The sequence below is a fragment of the Juglans regia genome, chromosome 3 (genome assembly GCF_001411555.2).
Source record: "Juglans regia cultivar Chandler chromosome 3, Walnut 2.0, whole genome shotgun sequence".
Taxonomy (NCBI): Eukaryota; Viridiplantae; Streptophyta; class Magnoliopsida; order Fagales; family Juglandaceae; genus Juglans; species Juglans regia.
The window spans coordinates 310894-327276 of record NC_049903.1 but is presented as its reverse complement, the minus strand read 5'-3'; the positions used below and the strand labels follow the sequence as shown (position 1 = coordinate 327276).

Genomic DNA, 16383 nt, shown 5'->3' with positions numbered 1-16383 from the left:
AACAGAAGAAACCTGGGCAATAGATGCTTTAAAACGCTAAGCACGCCAAAAGTCAATGGTTCTTCCTTCAACCTGCATTTCTGGAAGCAGATATATCCGGAAATAAAAATAAGTGCACTAAATTAAAGCTCTAAATAAGTCTTGAACCCCTACGAATGAAGAAACTATTTACAATGTTTTATGACTGTTCTTAATTTAAAACGAAAGAGTAAACAACAAGTCACAAATTCGTATATAATCTTAAGAACAGATCCTCAGGGAATACTAAATTAAAGTACTTTCGTTAAGGCATAAAACAATCTGAACTGGAAGGGACTCACATTCAGAAGGAACATAAACAAATCCTCGGGGTATACTAAGCCAACTGTCAGAAAGCAGCGCTGAACCTCGTTATACGTCTGTCATAAAGCAAAAGTTTTCTTAGATATAGAAAACTAGATGTCCAGTGTGGGATTAGAAAAGTTATCGTCATCAAACACGAGACATGGCAGACAGCATGGTAAACACAACTTAAAAACATCTTAAGACAAGACAAGTAAACATTCCTAGGAAACACGGAATGTCGGAAACAAGATTTTCAGCTAATGAACATGAGCCAAATAATTTTTTTTATATAAGTAAACATGAGCCAAATAATAACTTGCTCCCAATCCTACTGAGAAGAAGCAAAGCCAAATTACAGGCTACAAGCAATTTAAGGAATAGAACTCATAATTTTTTTTTTATCAATAAGTTGACCACTAGGCTGCACCCTAATGGATGGAAAGAGTAGTTATCATATCCAAAGAAGTTGCACAAAACTGAGTTGGAAATTACACCTTAAGTGCAACTGAGAAATCTGAATGCTCTTTGCTTTCACTATTCATGCAAACCACAGGGAGAAGTGTTGATAGAATTACTGTGAGCTCCTACATGCCATCACAAAAGTAAACCAGCACCAAATGAATTATATTTGTCCAAGAGTTTCAAATATAGGATATCAACAATTTCTGTACTATAAAAGAAATTGTAACAGCTTATAATAAAAGCTTATGAAGACACACAAAAAAATAAACCAAGTATATGTAAATACAGCATCTTCTTAATTCTCACAAATCCACGACAGTAAATTTTACATCCTCCCAGTCCTATGAAACCTCCTATATATCCTTCTGCAATCAAAGGTTTTGCTCTTCCCACATTGGTCAAGTTGACAAAGTTTCAATGGATAAGACCAACATCTGTCATATATATAACCAGGAAATACAAAGAAGGAAGAGCACATTACCTCAAAATCAAGCAAGGGAGGACCACTTTCTGACAGCAAAGAGGCATATAAGAGATTGTGGAGACTACAAGTAGCTAGAAAGGCAACATCTTGATCCTTTTTATATCTGAGAAACAGAAAATTGCAGTGCAATGATGCAATTGCAGTTGACTCTCATGTATATGAATGAGATAGATGATGATGTATGTAAGTCCATGTTCCTGATAATCTAGTGTACAGCACCATTCTTACAGTTCCAAAATTGTAGGGACAAGTCTTGGTAAAGCTGCCTTTAATTGTGCCCGGGTGATAAGGCCAACCATCTGACCTAATGCTTCCACAGAAGATAGGCGAACCTACTCCAAACAAAAATTAAATCGAACAGCATAATCAAACCACGTCAATAAATTACCACAAATATAAACAAACAAATGCAAGACATGTGTATAACCAACCAACCAGACAGAAAAGTCAAATATTTTACAAATAGTAGTATAATAGAGATATAGTTGTTCACCAACATATAAAATTTCACCTTGAAAAACATGTTTTTTTCTAGTGAAAACTAAATTTTTCATTAAAATATTCTTTCAACATCTCACTGCAAAATGGTAAGGTAACTGAATATAAATGGAAAAATAACTGATGCCAAGATAGAGTTGTATCTACAAAATCAAGGTTCAAAGTAAAGAGCTTGCAGGCAAAAAAGAACAATATCCATCTATAAAAATATTACAAACCTTTAGATCCCTTGAAGCTGCCCAGACTCTCAATAAAAGCTCAAAAGCAGAATGCAGAAAGGACCTGCACTAAAAGACAGTTCAGACAAAGCATGCTGAAAATATACCAAGGAAATAGGGAAACGAACTAGTAAAAATAGAAATTGATCTCACATGACATCACCATCAAGAAGTGAATGCAAAGGAAAGTCCACACTATATTGCCATACAGCCTGACACCAACACTTGAATGCTGGAACAGAAGAACATATATTACGTCTTTGCAGGCTAATGGTGTAGGGAAAAAATAGCAAATGTCTCAAGCAAAATCAGCTCCCAAAAAAAGGTGCGTAATATTTTACTCACAAGTTTGTAAAACAACCGAGATGTGTGTGTGCGCTCGTGTGTGTATTCGAATAAAATTCTTTGCAAACAAACTTCCAAGGAACTCATAAAGTCAGAAACAGAGAGCATCCTTGTAGTGAGTGAAAAAATGATGGCCACTCATCCAATATGTTCATACATGTAATTTCCATATGAGCAGACTTGCTTTTGTAAGGGTGAGAAAAAGTTGATTGCATAGAATTACTTAAGCTCAAAAACTCAACCTAGAACCATATTTGCAGAAAGAGCAGATATCACATTATCCATGGTGAACCAGTCAAGTTAGCTATGAGATTACTAGGAAGTTTTTCTACTTTTACTGTTGACTAACAGCCTTGGAAATGATGGTGTTTAAATTCAAGTTGGGGAGTACTGAACACACGTTATGATCCGACCTCAGATATATTTAATACGTAGACCTCAATTGGAACCATATCTACAAACCTAAGCCAATGATCATATTATTTTTTCCTTAAGCAGCATAAATCTTCTTCAAAATTGACAGACAATTGGAATCAAAGCCATAAGAAGAGGTCCTTATAAAAGTATCATTATGATTAAACTTTTATCTTGTTCACTAACAACAATGAAAGCTATAATTCCATTGCTTTTCTTTTTGTATTCCTACAAAATTGAATAACCCTTTTCTATAATGCAAAAAACCAAGCCTGTACGTGATATGCTAATTTGGCCATTTCCAAAACATCTATCAATCATGCAGTCTGCCCAGTATATGCCTCACAAACCATTCACTCCAGCCCTGACTAAAGAAAGCCAAAAAACACAGATCCGGGGATTCAGAAACAACTCACAACAACGCATATCAACAAATATCGCATTTTCTAGACTTTGCATCAGATATCAAATGTCCCAATGATGAGTCAGAGAAATTTTTTTTTTTTTTATAAGAGTAAATTTACTGAAACGAATGAAATAGGCATAGCCCGTGTACACAAGAAGTATACAAAAGAACACCTAAATACATTCTAAAATCAAGAGATTAAAGACAAGAAGTCATGCGCATTGTTTCCATGAGTCAGAGAAATTCACCACACCATTTGCAAAAATTGGCCGGTGGGGGTCTCGAACATTTCCAAGAATTGGCAAAACTCGTGAAAGCACACCTTTCAATCGTGGAGTGAACTGCAATGCTTCAATAGAATTAAAGAGTATGATAACAGTTTAGTTTAAGCAAAAAAGTGCAATAAACAAGAAACATCCATAGTTGGTCTAAAGCACAAAGAATGGAGAAGTTTGATAAATAACCATCAGCAGAAGCAAAGTCTGCGAGTGTTTGAACCATAGCTGGTAGAGCTGGATTTGGCCCCGACAAATGAAGAAATATCTCCTCCATCATCTGCCAAACCATGAAAATCAGTAGTCACATAATTGATCAAGAATATTGTGGAAAGCCTGGGGGAAGAGACAAGAGGGCTAAATGAGGACCCATTTGATGTTATATCAGGAATATCTGATAAGAGTGTTGAGAAAAGCCAAAGTCACAGCAAGGTTGGAGATAATATTCACAAAGTGAAAAAGTTATAACAATCAATATCACTTCAAAAGTGGGTCCCTCCCCCAAAAAAAAAAAAAAGAAAAAAAAAGAAACAATTAATCGTATATGGTATTCCAGAGTGATCTGATAAGATGGGGAGTAAATTGATCAAGTAAACAACTTAGCACCATATCGTCTATCTGTGGGTGCTAGAAATGTGCAGATCCAAACCATTCTACCAGTCACACTACCAGAATTGATAGACTGCTGATTGGCAGAAGCCTACACTTTGATGCTGTTTCTATTTAAAAATGTTCCTGAAAATTCTTATTGCATGATTTGATTAACTAAAGAAATTCAAGAAAAGATCCTTCACAATATTCCAAGTTGCTAGCTCTTCAATATGCTAAAAGAAAGTCTTCATTCCAGAATGTACAAATGCTGATCTTGAAAGAAAGAAATGGAGGATTTGTTTGCAGTTACAATGCAGACAATAAATACTGGTAGGATATATTCACTGTTGCAAACTGCCATTATAGTCAAGATACACCGCTGAAACAACCAACCACTTCAGCATTTTGGATGAATCTTATAACCTTTTGGGATCTATTGCAATGCTTCACAGAACACATGTCACCAAAACTGACACACTCAAATATAGTATTAAACAAATTGAAGAGTAATACTCCTGACATTACCAGCCAATTGGTCCCCTTTCTTAATGTCTAATCAGCTTCCTTTTCTAATAATAAAAATTTCATAACACTTTCATCTTGTACAAGAAATTTCCAATTTAGCAAGCTTTCCTTTTGGTAATATACAACAGGAATAATAGTCCATATGATCTTGTATGCAGAATTTTCAATTCAAGAGAGTTTATATCTATAATATATATGGGAAAAGTTAATATTAGTTTTGAGATATATATTAAAAAAGAGCACACTTCACATTGCCTATATACTGTCAAAACTGTTCAGAATAAGCAACAAAGAAAGAAACTCACTAAGTCAGGCAAATGTGAGCCTATTGAAACAAGTAGGCTTGCTGCAGCTCTTTGCCAATCAGCATTTAGCTCCTACATCAAAGAGAAACATAAAAGTTGTACCAAGGAAAAGTCAATTGAGTGTGAAAAGGCCACTTGTAATTTTTTTTATAAGAACATTTATTAATCCTCATAATTAATTAGGCATAGCCCAAGTACACAGGGAGAATACAAAAGAAAGACACCTAATCAGAAGCTAAGAGCTGGAAAAAACTGCATAAGTCATTAAAACTAGTCCCATCCAATACAAAAAAGGCCACTTGTAAATGCGAGCAGCAAGCAACAGGATCTCCAAGGCAGGAGCTTTGCAAGTTAAAATTATGAATTTCAAAGGATGATGGTGATCAAGGCCCAATTATTTCACACGTCACAAGATATCCATACAATGGCACATATTTATAGAGCCTAAGAATCTCTTGAAACCAAAAGCGGGAAAGACAACTTAGAGGTCTTAGAAGACTCATTTAATAATGACCCTTTGACTGACTCTTTTCTAACATGACTAGATTTCCCATCAGCATGTTAAATACAAACAATTCTTATGTCTGGAGAAATGTTAAATTGTCTCCACTGATAAGTAATATTCAACCCGAAACATCTACTCTCTTTTCCAATATCAGGCAAGTCCCACATTGAGTGGCTGAACCGAGAATGTGTTGCACAGGTGCAAGCCTAGCATGATATCCTTATAAGGTAAAATTGGACTTTATTAATGATTCTAAAGAGTTCCAATTATCACTTTGACTAGACCTTTTGGGGTTTCACATGGATATGATTAACGCTTTCCATGGATCATGGAAGAAATACCAGAGGCAATACGTTACATAGCATCAACAAAACAGATTTCAAGGCATGGTAATTATAATTGACATACTCCTTAGGGTTTAACGACTTAACCCAAGTTTGGAACCAAACCTTTGTATTGAAGTTGGCATGGGCAGATGGACAGCCATGTTTGGACACTTAGATGAGATGAGATCTCATCTCAAAATACTTATCAAAAGAAAATAAAAAATAAAAAAGATCTCATCTCAAAATATTTTATAATTTCCTTCACAAACATCACTCCAACACAAAATATTTTTCAATTTTAAATTTTCAACTTTTTCATTTAATTGTTATCTAATCACTATAATTTTTCCAAACTTCCAAACAAAACACAAAAAACAATACAAATTTTTCAAATTTTAAACAAAATTATATTCAAAAATTATATTCAATTTTTTCACTCTCCTTTCTCAAAACCCAATAAAACGTATTAACTCATATCATTTCACCACTATTCACAAAATTCTAATCACATCTCATTACCCAAGCATGCTCTTATCAATTATTCCAACGAAGTTATGGCTTTTAAGCTGCCAGGCCTGGTCAGACAACTGATGCAACAATCAACAAATAAGCCAAGTAGAAAATGAAGGCTTTCACACAATAAAATACCTTGGACGAGATCATCTCGGCCGTGGCAATCTTCGCCAGCTTCGCCATGAAAAGAGGATCCACGTCTTTCTTATCCAAGGCGCGCACTCCGAATGACATCACTTGAAAAACCCCGGCCATGTTTCCGAAACGCTGTGAACATTGATAAAACCTCTAATCATACCGCCCCGCAAATTTAACGCAGAGAAAGGAAAAAAGAGTGAAGCAAGCCCTAATTTCTACGGTGGGATCCAAAGCAATAGAATTCAGTACCCGGCGTCCTCCTCGCGATACAGCCCAGCAACAGTCAAGGACTAGAAGCGGGTTCCTACAATTGCAAACGCAGTTTAGGTCCAATTAACAAGATAACTCTACCGAATATGTATTCATATAGATATATATATAGAGAGAGAGAGAGAGGGAGAGAGAGGGGTACAGTGCCGCGATGTCCTTGAGAGAAGCGGACGATGACTCTCTGACCATGGGGGACTCGTCTCCTAGCAACGATACGAGAACCTGAACGGCCTCTGAGAGACCCAAGAAAAACCAACAGAATGTGAGATCAGACACCGGGGAAGAAGAATAAGAAGAAAAGCGCGTGCATAAGGGACGTACCTGGTGCAGGGATTGAGCTTCCGGCGCTGGACGACGCCATGGAGAAAATTCAACGCAAGTGGCGAAGGAAAGAGAAGAAAGATGAATGACTGAATTGGAGCAACAACCAGTTCAAGAAGAAGAAGAAGAAGAAGAAGAGACCGCGAGGCGACAGATTTGTTTGTCCGAGAGGGCAGAGACAGCGCGGCGGTGATGAGGGCCCCCCGAACGAAACTTCATACGGGTACTTGTTAACGAACTAAAGCTGTAAACATCTAATAAATCGTTTTTATTTTTATTTCTGCAGAAGAAGCACTTTTTTTTATTGCGAAACAAAATAATATTACAAATGTATTGAGGCCACGGACATTACCTACTTTTTTTCCATATATTTTATCTTATTTAATTATTATAATTTTTTTAATTTTTATATAAAATAAAATAAATATTTTAAAATTTTAAAATAAAAATAATATTAAAAAAATATATTCTAATATTATTTTATTCAAATTTTAACTTTAATCTCAACTCATTTAATATTATTTGTGAAAACAAATAATGTTGACCTAATTTAAATTAAAATATGAATTGGAATGAATTAAATAAAATATTATTAGAATATTAATTTTTAATATTATTATTATTTTTTATTTAAAAAAATTAAATTATTTATTATATTTTATATATAAATTTAAAAAAATTAGAATGATAAGAAAAAATAAATTAAGATGAATTTTCAATTCAAACAGAGGCTAAATAATAATAATTGATGATTTATATTTTCTACAGAAAAGAAATCATGTTTTGATGATAAAACTAGAAGACAAACAGGCCGAGTTACAAATGTTAAAGTGAGATTCGACCCATCTCACTTCCTGTCGCTTTGATTTTGGCAAGTTTTGATTTGGATTCACCACATTGATATGATCATTGAAGTTTGAATGCAATGTTCTGCATGGCCAATGGCCAAGAACAAAGAAAATTATGGGTAACGTCCAAATTATGAAAAATAAGCAGAAAAAACCAATCATATGTTACCTATCCGTACCCACCTAACTTTCAAATTCAAACAAGAAGAAAAACTCAAAACAGAGTTGTATCCAGCCCTGCATCGCATAACCCCCGATATATATAAATAAATAAATAAATAAAATTGCCCATGATTGGATTGTGGAGAATATAATAAATTTATAATTCTTTTATAACTATATTATAATTCAGTTTTAAATGAAATATAGTTATGTAAAATTAAAATTATTTATAGCGAAATGTCTCACTAGTTTTTAAAAAAAAAAAATTATAAGTATATTATTATGTTGCTATCGTGTAAAACTTGTCAATATTATCCTATAATTATGAACAGAACAAGGGAGAGAGCATTTCAAAGATTGGAATTATGTTGATCCATCTCCAAGAATATCTTGTCTCGAATTTTCTGATTCACCATACAAATTAAAGATTGAAGAACGTCTCAATGCGAGCTTTTCCAGGCTTTTGGCATATTTACATTTGTTCATAGTTCATGGTTGATGGTTTTGCCCGAGAACAAAGTTCACACTACCAGAAGTCAATGCCTTGTTATTTAAAGAAATTGCATGGGATCTCATCCATCACTATAGTACTAAAGAAATCTTTAAGTAGCATTAATAGATTTCTAGCAAGTTGAAAGAGAGATAAAATATTAGGAATTATACATTGATTGCTAGAGAGGTAAGCGGATACAAAAGGGAGAGCCGATCATTCAGACCTCGCACGCATTGGTTAAAAATTAATTAGATATATAGCTAACAACATAAAGATTAAAGAGTCACAGACTCGAAACATTTTCATTAAGATCCCTCGATAACTTTGTTATTTGTTTTTGAAATTGTCAAAAATCTCCGACAACAACATTGATTCCAGTGTTTCTGACATGGTAAATTTACGAGGGACAAAAGGTAATATTGTAACCCGTTGCAGAAGAGCATTTATAAATCGGAGGTTGATTATCACCGGGATAGGTGTGGGCTAGTTTGCATAATTGCTTGAACCTTTGCGAGTACTCGTTAGGCTGGCAAGCTTGTGGACCAGTAAAGTTCCCTGTGCAACAATATTTTGGATCTTTTAACTCATCACACGCACTGTAACACCCAACATACAAACCATCCTTGTTGGTGGCCACTAGGTTACCCGGGCACACATTACTCACATCTTCAACACAATCTACAATAGGGCACGACCCGGCTCCATCGATTAGAGACCCCCCAACCGGTTGGATTCGGACGGGCAAGTTGTGGCCGTGGTTCAAGCTCACCTCATAGGAGACCACTGATTGTTTAATATCGAAATTGAGCAAGGTGACGGGGTAAGTAGGTGGTGGGTTTTGGCAATTTATTGTGCCAGATCCACAGTCTCCAGTTTCGCATGAAAAATAATATAAGTCGTTGGTGGTGCACTTGGTCCTAGCCCAAATGCTACCAGTCCATTGATCGGGCATAAAGAATATCTCTAAAGTTCCCGGACCACGCTCGGGATCAGCATCACCAATTGACGGGCTGGCTGCAAGCCATATCGGATAAGTGCAACGGTTCTCGTAGTTGAAGATCAGATCCGAGTGTGCACTACCTAAGTAATATATATACACACACCTGGCTGTCAGATTAATCATAATATATGACTAGATCATCATTTTGATTACATTAAACTACGAATCCCTGGCATCACAACGATAATAACAGTACATAGCATTATGCAAATCAAATTAATTTAAACTAATTAAGATAGATTAACAATATATATTTTTTTAATCTAAGAAAATGTAACGAGATAATGACAAATCGCCCACGCACATACATACATACATACATACATATATATTTATATATATATATATATAATTATATATGATACCAGTTTTTGCCAGAGATCAATGCTAAAGGACGAATTAGTCAATTACCTGCAATGAGCAATAGGAGGCCGATCATAAGGTTGATATTGAGACCTTTGATAGCCATTGAAGCTTGGTTTAATCTCGAGTTATAGAAATGTATATATGTTGGAACTTCGGTCGATGGAAATAACTTAAGAAAGCAATCGAGATCAGTTTATGAATGACAAAAACATAATATGTAGATCAGAGTATATATATTCAATTTGCAAGGCATGCATACAGGGACTGATCAATTCATTTTTAATTTGGAAGGAAACTACCATACATAATAATTGGCAATGTAATCATTTTTATAATCTCTGTTAGATTGGGCTGCCATACATGGATATATATATATATATATATATATATATATGTGTGTAGTATATATAATTTTATATTATATATATGGTGAAGTGCTCAAAGTCAAAGTTGTCACTGTGCAAATATAAGTAGAGTAATGTTACATACAATTGTGGAGTATGCAAACGCTATGCAGTAGTTTTAAAAAAAGTGGGGTCCACTATTAAAAAATTAATTTATTTTTATGTGGGTCTCGTATTTATTCACTTTTTTCAAAACAACTGCACTGCGCTTACGCACTCACGACTACAGATATAATTTCTCATATAAGTAAACCCAATATCTATTCACTATACAATTAATGAAACGTAATTAAGCCCAATATATATCGTCCTGTAATTTTGAAGTTGTTTCATACTATATCTATCTCTATTAAATAAGTGCAAATAGGGGATGAATAGTATTTTCGTCCATTCATTTGTTTCCAGTTTTGTCCCTTCTTTTGTCATGAAATTCTTATTTCTTTTGTATTTTTCATTCATTTTGCCGACTGTTTTTTTACCATATTTGCCAACCATCGCCTTCCCTGCACCACCACCAATACCCTTGCAGAAACTGTAAGACCATAGCCATTGTGTTTCTTCAACCATAAATCACCAAGTCGCCGTCTAACACCAGCTGCACATCCTCTTCAGCACAGAAGCCCAGCCCCATATACATCCACCGCATGAAACCTCCTTACCCAGACTTAACCACCGCGTCCACATCATCCGAAACACAGCCACACGCCTCCACACATAACCAACACATCTTCTATCCTAACAAAGAAAAGCAAAACACCCCAAGCTATGCACAACCTTTCCACACAGACATCTCAGCCAACAGCCATCGTGTAAGCCTAGATCTACCCCTCTCTCTGTTAGGGTTTCGCCCTCAGCCACAAGCTACAACCACCGCAAGCCACGAGAAAGAAAATAACTCATATGCATATTGTGGCTTTCCTTTGACTCGAAATCAAAGAATAAATACCCATATACATGAAACTAGACCAAACCAAATATAATATGTAACATATATTTAGATCTAAAAAAAATCTGCTGAGAGGATTCACGAAACAAAGAGAAGGGAAAGAAAAAAAAAACTAGGGTTTGAAGGCAGAGACGTTAGGTTGGCAGCGCTAGGAGAAGAGAAACCGTGAGGGAGAGGAGGGAATTGGGAGAGAGAGAGAGAGAGAGAGAGAGATGTGGCAACAAAGGTGTTGTGGACTACGGTGACGATGGGTGATGAAGGAAACCCAAGGGAGAGAAGGAATAGATCAGTAAGGAGATGTCGAGAGAAAGAGAGATAGGATTTGAAGGTGAAACCGAAAGGGAGGAGGGGTTTGTTGTCGGCGGGGTGCAACGACGTGCTTGTAGTGCTGTTGATGGCGGCGACACTAGCTTGTAGGGAGGCTTGCTGTAGAGTCACGGGAGGGGACGACGCATAAGGGTTGGGGGAAAGGAAAAAAGGGAAAGAAATAAGGGGGGGAGGGGGAATTAGGGTTTTGGCCAATTCGAACCTAGCCCTGCACATGTCTTATTTTTAATCTAAGTGTGAAAATAATGCATAGAGAAATAAGAGAGTAAGAAATAGAGAAGGAAATGAAATACACTAAATTTTGAAACCAAACTTTTTATTCTTGATCTACAACTAATATTTTTCATCATAAAATAAAGTGATGAGTTTAATAAAAATTTCTTAGGAGAATAGATTCATCTAAATAATGAGAGTTTCAAAAGTAAAATAAATTAATAAATATTAAATAATATTCCTAAAAGAATAAAATCATTTAAATAAAATGATTTGTTAAAACTATATTATTTTCAGAGCTCCAAACTATAAAGAGGCTTACTTGAGAATTAAACTTTGTTCAATAACACTACAAATACATCATTTAAAATGATTTTGGACTTTTAAAATAGTTGGAAGATTTTAAAATACTTGACTCAATTTAAAAATTATTTGCCAGATTTAAAATAAAGATATTAGATTTAAAACGATTTTTTCTAGAAAAATTGTATTCATCATCCTGGCACTATATACCAACATGTGATTTATTATTTTTATTTTTGATGTGTAAATATACATATTTACACATCAATATATGTATGTTTAAATATAAAGATAACAATGACAAATCATATATTGATATATAGAGTAGGAGATGATGAGTTGGATTTTTCTTTTTTCTATAATTCATTATGCCTACTTTTTAAACTAATTTATTTGTTTAGAAAACAAAAAATTATGTAAAATTAAAAATCATTTATATCCATAGATCTATTTAAAAAAAAAAAAGAATCTGTATCTATTCCATTTAATTAATTTAAAAAATTTTGCTTTGTTTATACATTTTCATTAATTCATACAGGACTATCTATTATATCTTCAAAATATTGCAACACAAACTTCAAAAAATGAATAGGTCATCCATCTTGGTACAGAAGTAAGTCAATTTGGACAATAACGTCAAAAGAAATTGAACGTCCTCACCGCCAGTCCCGTGAATGAAACAACAGCCTAAACCCTTAAAATATTTTCTTATCAAACTTCTCAATGTTGTAATTATGTAACTAGATAAACATTGACTTGTATGGATCTCCCACTTTTTTTAACTTTATATTAAATTTACTTTAACTTGTGTAAATCCATGACTTAGTTTTAATTTTATGTGGCTTTTTTTCTTTTTTTTTATCATTTCTCATGCTTTATCAATTTTATTTCTCAACTGGGCACACGTGTAGAATCCGGCCTTATTAGCCAGTGTGTGTGTATACATTTATATATATATATATATATATATATATATATAAATTTGATCCATTGCCTTTTAGGGCATCATGTCTATCGTCTGCATCCTTTGATAGCCCTCTGCATTGAATTAGAAAGCATGCGAATTAAGGCGCGCATTAACCTTATAATTAAGTACAATGAAAATGGCGGTCCACGTGAATAGGTACGTACAATTATGAAAATTTCTCTAATAAATCTGACTATTACGTACGTACCTCGATCGAGGAGAATCCTTGAAATTTATCTGATCTAATTATATTTACTAATAATGTATCTATTAATTATTTGTTTGTTCTTCGTACCAATATATGTTTTAATTAATATAGAGGATATATATACGTACCCAATTAATTATAATGTTAATGTATTTTGAAAAATGGCCGGTACAAATGCTTCAACCTTATTTTACAACTCTATTTAAAATAGAGCATATTTTTATAAAATAATAATACTCTTCTAATTATATAATAACTGATATTATAAAATTACCGGCCCGTATTTAAAATAGAATTGTTAAAAAAAAAATTGTCTCTTGAATTATCAATCATGTATAATTTTAAATTAAGATAATATCCTTCGTGCATGCGTTGCGAATCTAAGACATTAAATTAATTTGGTGAGATGAATTACGTACTCATCAACCTTAATATATATATATATATATATATATATAATATTCGCACGTGAACATCCACAGTTCTAGATATAGATCATGCAAGCAAGTTATACGCACTAAAATTAAGGAAAATTAAACTGTACGTATAACTATTATGCAACATCAAATATTAATTCCTATCATTATAAATGATCAGACAATAATCGGCTATTAAAAAGTATATATGATCATATTAATAATCCATAGAATAATGTTTTATTTATAATTGGCCGCGAAAATAAATCAAGCTTGCATGCGCGGCCTTATTAATTATCCATATATATTTATTTATATATATATACATAGCTTTATTAATGTCTCGTCATCATTTGTCTGTTAATTAATGGAAGGAATATTGGAATATGCAGCTTCAATTGATCCAACTTGTCAAGGACAGAAAGTAATGAGATAATTAGCTCCACCGGTGCATGTAAATGTGCTGGTCTTGTCATCGTAGGCGTAGCTATAAGCCTGGGGACACTGATCCTTGAAAATCTTAGAATATTTCGTCGGTGGACATCTCTCTGGGACACCATAGTCTCCGGAGCAACAGTACTGCGGCTGATTGAAAGCCTCACACGCGCTCTTGCAGGCGATAACCTCCCCGTTAGATCCTTTAACTGCCAGTTCCGGAGGGCAAACCTGGTTCACATCTTTGGGGCAGCTCGTGCTTTGGCACCCAACCGAGCCGCCTTGCGGTGTTATTGATACGGGCAAATTGAACCCATCGACGAGGCTAATATCGTAGAAATCTTGTCCGCCATTGTCTGCTAGAGTAAACTCTGCGAGCGAGGCCGGCGGGATTCCACCCGCACCGTTGCATGTGATCTGGCCAGAGCCACAGTCGGCTGTGCCACAAGTGAACTTGCCGTTGGTATTGGAGCAGTGGGATCGAGCCCACATGCGGCCTGACCACTTGGGTTGAACATCAAGGGTTAACGAAGCTCCGGAGTCTAGCTGGAACCCGGTTGATGATAACTGAGGCCCGCCACCAGCCAATGTTCCTGGCCATATCGTGTAGGGGCAGTTGTTTTTTATTGTGAATGCAACCGAGTGAGCCCCTACATGCGCGCATGATAATTAAGTTTATCAGTATCATATATATATATATTTACGTTAATTAAGTACTATATATAACACGTACAATGAAAAATCATAATTAATTAGTACTGTAGGAAAAAAATCACCTAGCAAATTAAGGAAGAAATTAAAGAAAGATCACTAAGGCCATTTCAGGAAAGTGAACGTACGTGCCCGAAAAATTGCTGGTCCATTAAAATAATGCTTCAGAACCAGAGAAATGATCGAAAACCAAAAAGGAGATCGAGAAAGTAGAGGGAATAATAATATCAGAGGTTCTTACTCGAGAAGAAGAGGTAAGCAAAGGTAAGACCGAGGAGTACTGCTTTGTTTTCCATTGCTCGGATGATGATTTTTGTGTGTGATGATCAGGTTTAGATGAGGGAAACTATTATATACAAATATATGTATATGTGTGTGTGTATATATAGTAATAAGTTTTCAATATTACGATTCATGACAGGTGGGTATATTAATGTACAATCTAGGGTATTAATTATGTAGAATTTAATTTAAGATCATTGGCTGATTGACTGGTTGAGTGTAAGTATATAACTATGGGATACGCACACGATATGCCTATTAATTAAAGTAATTTTTCTATATTTTTCTTGGCCTTCTGAACAGAGATTAATATATACAAGCTGAACGTAAAATCTCATAATGTCAGTACGTACGACTACGTAAGTCATAATATATAAAGGACAGTGCTACAGCTCCCGCTGAGCTCTCGCTGGGGCTGTAGTATTATTTAATATATATTTTATTTAAATAATTTTTATATAAATTTTTTAATATTTTAAAAAAATAAAATAAAATAAAAATATTATTAAGAAAATATTTTTTTAATCCAAAAGTAAAAAATATATATTAAAAAATATTTTCTTAATCATGTAGTAAAATAAAAAATTGTAAAAAAATATTCTTTTATAATTTTTTATTTTACTTCATGATTAAGAAAATATTTTTTAATAATATTATATTTTTTTAAAAAAAATTTAAAATAGTCATATTACAGCCCCCGTTGGGGGCTCCCGTTGAGCTTAACATGTACTTTTTTATGTGTAATTTTTTAATTTATTTTTTATATAGATTTTTTTTACACTTATAAATATTTTTAAAAAATAAAATAAATTTAAAATATCATTAAAAAACACTTCCTTAATCAGAAAGTAAAAAAAAAAAATCATTAAAAAACATTTCCTTAGTCAGAAAGTAAAAAAAAAAAATCATTAAAAAACACTTCCTTAATCAGAAAGTAAAAAAAAAATCATTAAAAAACACTTCCTTAATCAGAAAGTAAAAAACAAATCATTAAAAAACACTTTCTTAATCAGAAAGTAAAAAAAAAAAAACATTTACTTAATCAAAAAGTAAAATACAAATCATTAAATATTAATTTTTATTCTACTTCATAATTAAGAAAATATTTTTAAATAATATTATAATTTTTATTTTATTTTTTAAAATATTAAAAATTATTAAAAATATCTATATAAAAATAAATTTAAAAAATATATATAAAAAAATGCTACATGCCCAGCGGGAGCTCCCAGCGGGAGCCCCCAGCGGGGCATGTAGCATTTTCCAATATATAAAACATGGATAAAGCTAAAGCCCCGCTCCCGCTCCCGCTTCCGGTCTCGTTATATTTTTTTTATTTTTTTAATATTTTTTTACTTAATAAATAAATAAGTATTTTTTAA

The 16383-nt window shown here is 33.7% G+C and overlaps 3 protein-coding genes across 3 annotated transcripts in view; all 3 read right to left on the bottom strand.

Moving 5' to 3' along the window:
• Positions 1-7139, bottom strand: part of LOC109005702 (protein SHOOT GRAVITROPISM 6) — a 40872-nt gene extending 33733 nt beyond the window's left edge. Inside the window, 14 exon segments of the mRNA XM_018984743.2 lie at positions 13-80; positions 321-398; positions 819-908; positions 1268-1373; positions 1499-1602; positions 1987-2050; positions 2140-2218; positions 3405-3500; positions 3616-3706; positions 4848-4919; positions 6327-6458; positions 6579-6633; positions 6742-6832; positions 6921-7139. Of these exon segments, the coding sequence (XP_018840288.2) occupies positions 13-80; positions 321-398; positions 819-908; positions 1268-1373; positions 1499-1602; positions 1987-2050; positions 2140-2218; positions 3405-3500; positions 3616-3706; positions 4848-4919; positions 6327-6458; positions 6579-6633; positions 6742-6832; positions 6921-6960 (1166 nt within the window). The 5' untranslated portion in view covers positions 6961-7139.
• A 1681-nt stretch (positions 7140-8820) lies between these two features.
• LOC109005691 (thaumatin-like protein 1b) lies at positions 8821-9892 on the bottom strand. Its single transcript, XM_018984730.2, has 2 exons — positions 9835-9892; positions 8821-9503 (listed from the first exon to the last, which is right to left on the bottom strand). The coding sequence occupies exons 1-2, from the start codon at positions 9890-9892 to the stop codon at positions 8821-8823; spliced, it is 741 nt and encodes a 246-aa protein (XP_018840275.1).
• A 4018-nt stretch (positions 9893-13910) lies between these two features.
• LOC109005697 (thaumatin-like protein 1) lies at positions 13911-15060 on the bottom strand. Its single transcript, XM_018984740.2, has 2 exons — positions 14961-15060; positions 13911-14658 (listed from the first exon to the last, which is right to left on the bottom strand). The coding sequence occupies exons 1-2, from the start codon at positions 15013-15015 to the stop codon at positions 13985-13987; spliced, it is 729 nt and encodes a 242-aa protein (XP_018840285.2). The 5' UTR covers positions 15016-15060; the 3' UTR covers positions 13911-13984.
• Between the last annotated feature and the right edge of the window lie 1323 nt (positions 15061-16383).